Consider the following 8,156-nt stretch of genomic DNA (forward strand, 5'->3'; position numbering starts at 1 on the left):
TCCCCTCCTCTCTCCTCCTCTCCCCTCCTCTCCTATCCCCCTCCCCTCCTCTCCTATCCCCCTCCTTTCCTCTCCTCCCCTCCTTTCCTCTCCTCCCCTCCTCTCTCCTCCTCTCCCCTCCTCTCCTATCCCCCTCCCCTCCTCTCCTCTCCTCTCCTCTCCTCTCCTCTCCTCTCCTCTCCCCTCCTCTCCTCTACCCTCCTCTCCTCTCTTCTCCCCTCCTCTCCTCTCTTCTCCCCTCCTCTCCTCTCCTCCTCCTCGCCTCTCCCCTCCTCTCTTCTCCTCTCCTCTCCTCTCCTCTCCTCTCCTCTCCTCTCCTCTCCCCTCCTCTCCTCTACCCTCCTCTCCTCTCTTCTCCCCTCCCCTCCTCTCCTCCTCCTCGCCTCTCCCCTCCTCTCTTCTCCTCTCCTCTCCTCTCTCCTCCTCTCTTCTCCTCTCCTCTCCTCTCCTATCCCCCTCTTCTCCTCGTCTCTCCTCCCCTCCTCTCCTATCTATCCCCCCTCCTCTCCCCTCCTATACCCCTCCCCTCCTCTCCTCTACTTCCCCTCCTCTCCCTCCCCTCCTCTCCTCTACTTCCCCTCCTCTCCCTCCCCTCCTCTCCTCTACTTCCCCTCCTCTCCCTCCTCTCCTCCTCTCCTCTCCACTCTCCTCTCCTCTTCCCTCCTCTCCTCCTCCTCTCCTCCTCCTCTCCCCTCTCTTCTCTCCTCTCCTCTCCTCTCCTCTCTTCTCCTCTCCTCTCTCCTCCTCTCCTCTCCCCTCCTCTCTCCGCCTCTTCTCTCCTCTCCCCTCCTCTCCTATCCCCCTCCCCTATCCCCTCTCCTCTCTCCTCCTCTCCTCCTCTCCTCCTCCTCTCCCCTCTCCTCTCCTCTCCCCTCCTTTCCTCTCCTCCCCTCCTCTCTCCTCCTCTCCCCTCCTCTCCTATCCCCCTCCCCTCCTCTCCTATCCCCCTCCTTTCCTCTCCTCCCCTCCTTTCCTCTCCTCCCCTCCTCTCTCCTCCTCTCCCCTCCTCTCCTATCCCCCTCCCCTCCTCTCCTCTCCTCTCCTCTCCTCTCCTCTCCTCTCCTCTCCTCTCCTCTCCCCTCCTCTCCTCTACCCTCCTCTCCTCTCTTCTCCCCTCCTCTCCTCTCCTCTCCTCTCTCCTCCTCTCCTCCTCTCCTCCTCCTCTCCCCTCTCCTCTCCTCTCCCCTCCTTTCCTCTCCTCCCCTCCTCTCTCCTCCTCTCCCCTCCTCTCCTATCCCCCTCCCCTCCTCTCCTATCCCCCTCCTTTCCTCTCCTCCCCTCCTTTCCTCTCCTCCCCTCCTCTCTCCTCCTCTCCCCTCCTCTCCTATCCCCCTCCCCTCCTCTCCTCTCCTCTCCTCTCCTCTCCTCTCCTCTCCTCTCCCCTCCTCTCCTCCTCTCCCCTCCTCTCCTCTCCTCTCCTCTCCTCTCCTCTCCTCTCCTCTCCCCTCCTCTCCTCTACCCTCCTCTCCTCTCTTCTCCCCTCCCCTCTCCTCTCCCCTCCTCTCCTATATATCCCCCCTCCTCTCCCTCCCCCTCCCTCCCCTCCTCTCTCCCCTCCCCTCCTCTAACCTCCCCTCTCCCCTCCTCTCCCCTCCTCTCCTCTCCCTCCCCCTCCCCTCCCCTCCTCTCCTCTCCTCTCCTCTCCTCTCCTCTCCTCTCCTCTCCCCTCCTCTCCTCTCCTCTCCTCTCCTCTCCCTCCCCCTCCCCTCCCCTCCTCTCCTCTCCTCTCCTCTCCTCTCCTCTCCTCTCCTCTCCCCTCCTCTCCTCTCCTCTCCTCTCCCCTCCCCTCCTCTCCTCTCTCCTCCTCTCCTCCTCCTCTCCCCTCCCCTCTCCTCTCCTCTCCCCTCCTTTCCTCTCCTCCCCTCCTCTCTCCTCCTCTCCCCTCCTCTCCTCTACCCTCCTCTCCTCTCTTCTCCTCTCCCCTCCTCTCCTATCTATCCCCCCTCTTCTCCCTCCCACTCCCCTCCCCTCCTCTAACCTCCCCCTCCCCTCTGCCCTCCTCTCCCCTCCTCTCCTCTCCTCTCTCTCCCCTCTGCCCTCCTCTCCCCTCCTCTCCTCTCCTCTCCCTCCCCCTCCCCTCCCCTCCCCTCCTCTAACCTCCCCCCTCCCCTCTCCCCTCCTCTCCTCTACCCTCCTCTCCCCTCCTCTCCTCTCCTCTCCCCTCCTCTCCCTCCCCCCTCCCCTCCTCTAACCTCCCCCCCTCTAACCTCCCCCCTTCCCTCTCCTCTCCTCTACCCTCCTCTCCCCTCCTCTCCTCTCCTCTCCCTCCCCCTCCCCTCCCCTCCCCTCCCCTCCCCTCCTCTAACCTCCCCCCTCCCCTCTCCCCTCCTCTCCTCTACCCTCCTCTCCCCTCCTCTCCTCTCCTCTACCCTCCTCTCCCCTCCTCTCCCTCCCCCTCCCCTCCTCTCCCCTCCTCTAACCTCCCCCCTCCCCTCTCCCCTCTCCCCTCCTCTCCCCTCCTCTCCTCTACCCTCCTCTCCTCTACCCTCCTCTCCTCTCCTCTACCCTCCTCTCCTCTCCCCTCCTCTCCCCTCCTCTCCCTCGCCCCTCTCCTCCCCTCCTCTCCTCCCCTCCTCTCTCCTCCTCTCCCCTCCTCTCCTATCCCCCTCCTCTCCTATCTCTAACCTCCCCCTCCCCTCTCCTCTCCTTTCCTCTCATCTCCTCTACCCTCCTCTACCCTCCTCTCCTCTACCCTCCTCTCTCCTCCTCTCCCCTCCTCTCCTATCCCCCTCCTCTCCTATCTCTAACCTCCCCCCTCTCCTCTCCTCTCCTCTCCTCTCCTCTCCTCTACCCTCCTTTACCCTCCTCTCCTCTACCCTCCTCTCCTCTACCCTCTTCTCCTCTTCCCTCCTCTAACCTCCCCCTCCCCTCTCCCCTCCTCTCCTCTACCCTCTTCTCCTCTTCCCTCCTCTAACCTCCCCCTCCCCTCTCCTCTTCTCTCCTCTACCCTCCTCTCCCCTCCTCTCCTCCCCCCTCCTCTCCTCTCCTCTCCTCTCCCCTCCTCTCCTCTACCCTCCTCTCCTCTCCTCTCCCCTCCTCTAACCTCCCCCCTCCCCTCTCCCCCCTCCCCTCTCCCCTCCTCTCCTCTACCCTCCCCTCCTCTCCCCTCCTCTACCCTCCTCTCCTCTCCCCTCCTCTACCCTCCTCTCCTCTCCCCTCCTCTCCCTTCCTCTCTTCTCCTCTCCTCTCCTCTCTCCTCCTCTCCTCCTCCTCTCCTCTCTCCTCTCCTCTCCTCTCATTGCCTCTTCTCTTCTCTTCATCAGGGGTTGGCCCACCTGCACGCTCATCACGTCATCCACAGAGACATCAAGGGCCAGAATGTGCTGCTGACTGAGAACGCAGAGGTCAAACTAGGTCAGATCTCTACTGATTCTCTGCTTTCTCTACACATACCCCGAATACTGTCACATCTCCAGTCCTCGCGGTTTGATGCATGCGGTAGACAAGCCTTTTATGGAAGAGTTTTCTCAGACTCATGAGAATATCCTTGAACAACATCATCAGGAAAAAACAAACACTTGCTCGTTTTATTTGTTTTCTGTTTTCACTCAGGTAAATCTGACAACATCAAGTTTTATTTTTAAATGTTGTTTTAGATCACTCCTTTCACTCATTTAACACACACGGTTGATCATGGTTAAAATGATCCTTTAAGTGTGTTAATTAGTCGGTTAATTTCCTTTCACATTTTTTTCAGTTTCATTTTATTGTTATATGATATAATTTATAAAATAAAATATATTAAAATATTTTAAATATAGTAATGCCTCATTTAATTTCATTAAAGTTTAGAATCATCCTTTACTGTGAAAATCACCCACAGCACCACCTAGTGTCCAACCAGCGCTAATACAGTAAAACCGGCTGAATGCAGATACTGTATCTGTGTGAAAATTATGCAAAATATTAAATAATTCACTTTTGGATTTTTTATTTTACACACTCTGGAGGGCAGAACAGTAAAGCAGCTCCTAACAGTAAATTTAGGTTGTGCAGATTCTGCCTAAAGCTACATAATTAATGTACAACTATGATTTACCTTCTAATGTAATCAGACATGCTTTTGGTGTCTTTGTGTAATTCAACATGAGAGTGATTGACACACGGTTGATTTCTCTTCTTCTTTGCTGATGTTTATGGTGTAGCAGATTGATGGTTTACATAAAGCAGTGTAAAAACAAGCAGGTTAAAGATGAAATGGTGCCAGTCTCTGAGTCAGACATGGACAGCAGTTTCACAACAAGTATATTCTGGCCTTAATGTGGGCGTACACGGTGCGAGTTCGGCTATCACGTGAGCTTTCGCGCTAAACACAGAGACCGGAGCTTTCAATGTTGCAAGCATCTCCACCATTAGCTTCAGATAGAAAAATGGCAGAAATGTGTGTGCAAATGATTTGTTGAAAAACAGAGAACAGTAGCCATTCCTTTCACCATAAACAACATAAATAGAGAGAGAGAGAGAGAGAGAGAGAGAGAGAGAGAGAGAGAGAGAAGTGTGTGTGTGTGACAGTGTATGCGCACGCTGTATGGTTGCTGCCACTGAGCTACAGCCCCATCGATCTAGCCTGTGACGTGGTTGTGTATGATTTGGCAACAGGGGACAGCCTATATGCTTGTGAAAATCGGGCTGACTCCCCAAATTTTTTAAACATGTCTAAAAATTATCGGGAGGTGCTCGCCTCGTAATTCCTCTCACACGCTGCGAGCCGCAACCATGCGAGCATCACCGATTTCCACGCGATCATCTGCGAGCTTGTAAATCAGCAGAAATCGCACCGTGTACGCCCGCCTTTAGTGAAGTTGCTGTACATGAGATCTCACTCAAGCGTCTATGCCTATGCAGAGCAGATCGTCGACTCTCTCCCCGCTCACCTTCTCCATAAAGCCTGAATGTAGTTTTCTTGAGTCCATGCAAGCATGATGCATGTTGTTGGTGTGTGTGAGCTGATGTTGACTCTCTGGGTCTCGTCTGCAGTGGACTTTGGCGTCAGCGCTCAGCTGGATCGAACCGTCGGCCGCAGAAACACCTTCATTGGAACGCCGTACTGGATGGCTCCGGAGGTCATCGCCTGTGACGAAAACCCGGATGCTACTTACGACTACAGAGTAATAACCTGCACACACACACATGCCCCAGGCCCTCATGGGAAGATGATGCAGTTTAAACCCTGAGCTGAATGAATGAGCTGACGAGACGATGTTCTGCTTCCCCGTAGAGCGATCTGTGGTCCTGTGGGATCACGGCTATAGAGATGGCGGAGGGCGCTCCTCGTGAGTACTCCATTACACTCCTCCTCTCTCATCTTCCTTTCTTTCTGTCTCTTGATGTCCAGTTGCTTTTACTCCACCGTTAGTCCATTTTAGAGGAAATTACTGTATTTGCTGATTTAAAGCAGGGGTGCCACAGCAACAACACCCACACCTGTAGTTTTCCAATAATCCTGAAGGACTTGATGAGCTGGATCAGGTGTATTTAATTAGGGCTGAAGACTGTGGCCGTCCAGGAACTAACTCTAAATTCTGTCAATTCTGTCATTTACATATGACTTTCTGTCCTCGTTGGAGCCGCTCTTGTCTTACTCCGTAGGCTCCGTAACAGTCGTCCACCTCACTCTTGTGGTGATATAGCTGCATATATTAGATCATTTGTCTCATTTGCATACATTCAAATATGCAATTGGTTTTCACACACAATCAGTCGCGACACAATTAAAAAGTTTGGTCGGACATTACCTTTAATATCCTGAATTGATAACTGGGTTTCATGGGACGTGTGTGTCGGTGTTTTGCAGCGTTGTGTGATATGCATCCCATGCGCGCGCTCTTTCTCATACCCAGAAATCCTCCACCCAGACTCAAGTCCAAGAAATGGTCAGTACCTTCATCTTATTGTCGTATTGATGCCAGCAGGTCAAAGGTCTCCGGTGCTCCTCCAGAAACGCTCTCCTCTCCCGTGATCTTGTTTTCAGGTCCAAGAAGTTCTTCAGCTTCATCGAGGGCTGCCTGGTGAAGAACTACACTCAGCGGCCGCCCACCGACCAGCTCCTGAAGCATCCCTTCATCAGGGACCAGCCCAACGAGAGGCAGGTGCGCATCCAGCTCAAAGACCACCTGGACCGCTGCCGCAAGAAGCGTGGAGAGAAAGGTAGGGGTGCGGGTCCTGTCGCCACAGAGAGTGTGTGCGCTAGTGCTCGCGTGTGACGTGTGCTTGTGCTCCGACCGCAGATGAGACCGAGTACGAGTACAGCGGCAGTGAGGAAGAGGAGGAGGAAGCTCAGGAGCAGGAGGGAGAGCCCAGGTATGACGCAACACACTGCCAAGAATATGAAACCGTTTGAAACACAAAGAACATGCCCAGATTACAGATCTCTTCTGACTCCTCCTCTGGATTCGATGAAATACGTTGAAGGAACACTCCACCGTTTTTTGAAATAGGGCTTATTCACCTTCTTTCCTACATTTAGATAGGTGGGCAAATGCATTTTTGCCTCAGTACATGCATTGTTTTAGTTTGACAGGGTCGGCGTGAGCTTAGCTTAGCACAATGAATGGAATCCTTTGTTGCCAGCTAGCATGTCCTGAGTAAAAGTGATAAATAAAAAAAAGCCCACCTAATTACTTCTTGTGGCCTGCGTATTCACAACGAGTACAAATAGCGATGCAGATTAACACATGGGACTATATTGGGGGGAAGCACAGGCGAAGCACTGCTACTTGGGCGCAGAGGTATATCGCAACACATGAGACAAAAATGCATTTGCCCACCTATCTAAATGTAGGAAAGAAGGCTAATAAGCCCTATTTCAAAAAACGGTGGAGTGTTCTTTTAAAGGAGAACTCCGGTCAATTTTAACATTGAGCTCATTTTTTTGTACATTTGGAGTGCTGTCAATACAGAGAACAACGACAAAAATCAGTGTTGCCTACACCGAGTTATTCTATTTTTAAAATTTGCACCCTGTTGACTTCAATGGGGCAAGTTTTAAACCTGCTTTTAGCCTCTTAACATCCTTGATGTGTCATTACAAGTGCACAGAAAATGTGAGTGATTCCTTCAGAGTGAACACGGGTGAATCTGACTGCAGTAGATGTGAAAGATATGTATAAAAATGATGTTAATTCAGCCAGCTCAAATACCTGTGTTTACATCCTGTTTTCGGCTGAAGTCCAAAGTAGTCGATTGTCAAGTTCACGCACATTGGTTTAGTTACCTATGATCACGCGCGTGAACTCGGCAATCGACTACTGTGGTGTAGGCAACACCGATTTTTGTCGTTGTTCTCTGTATTGACAGCACTCCAAATGTACAAAAAAATGAGCTCAATGTTAAAATTGACCGGAGTTCTCCTTTAAGATAAAATATCCATGTATAAAATTTCAGAGTATGTGGTTTTTGCATTGGTGTGGTTTCAGTTGTTCCCACATTTATTACATAAATTAAGCATACATTTCAGAATGTAAGTGATCGATTGGTGTATCATCAGTTCTTCATGAAAACGTTTGTATGCAGATTTCATGCACAGATTTATGCGTATAAGAGCTGCACGATTCTGAATTAATTGAGAATCACAATTTTTTCACGATCCTCCCATGATGCTAAAAAGAAAACAAAATAACATGCAATTGTTACGACCGTCTAGGGGCCAGGCCGCATCAGAAAAGATTCTTGGACATAGGCTTAATTTGTGGGTATTTACTACAATGAAGGAAAGAAAAAAAAATGTATTGGTAAAACATTCCGGTCCCAACAAGGCCAAAAAAACAAAACCCAAAACTCAACCCCCCTCTACTTAACCTCATCAAAAGAAAATACAAGATTATCTGCCCTACCTACCACATACTTCAAACAGAGACAAAGAAAATAACAATGAAAATAAATGGCATCGGAAACCCAATAAACCAATAAATCAATATTTACAAGAATTTACAAAGTATGAACAAATACTACAAATAAAGAACCAAAGTACAAGCTCAAACACAAATCAAAATTGAAATAAACACAAACAACACAAGGGCAACTAAACCAAACGTCCACAAGTGAGCAGTGAGTGGAAGCCTGTTGAACTCCTAGAGTCGGCCAATAGGAGGCAGTCTCCAATAATGACTAGCCAATCTGGAGCTGCCACCTCTGCATCTCATAACACGTACATAAGC

General features: G+C 51.2%; 1 protein-coding gene across 2 annotated transcripts in view; it reads left to right on the forward strand.

The window, feature by feature from the left end:
- The window catches only part of LOC307165007 (mitogen-activated protein kinase kinase kinase kinase 4-like), a 115,309-nt gene that overhangs the window by 37,552 nt on the left and 69,601 nt on the right, over positions 1–8,156 (forward strand). For both annotated transcript variants that reach the window (XM_079882252.1, XM_079882253.1), the window contains exons 6-11: positions 3,264–3,354; positions 4,978–5,108; positions 5,219–5,273; positions 5,795–5,873; positions 5,972–6,147; positions 6,228–6,300. In XM_079882252.1, coding sequence (XP_079738378.1) covers positions 3,264–3,354; positions 4,978–5,108; positions 5,219–5,273; positions 5,795–5,873; positions 5,972–6,147; positions 6,228–6,300 — 605 coding nt within the window. The remainder of the gene's footprint in view (positions 1–3,263; positions 3,355–4,977; positions 5,109–5,218; positions 5,274–5,794; positions 5,874–5,971; positions 6,148–6,227; positions 6,301–8,156) is intronic.

This window comes from Squalius cephalus, assembly GCF_949319135.1.
Source record: "Squalius cephalus genome assembly, chromosome: 9".
NCBI classification, from domain to species: Eukaryota; Metazoa; Chordata; class Actinopteri; order Cypriniformes; family Leuciscidae; genus Squalius; species Squalius cephalus.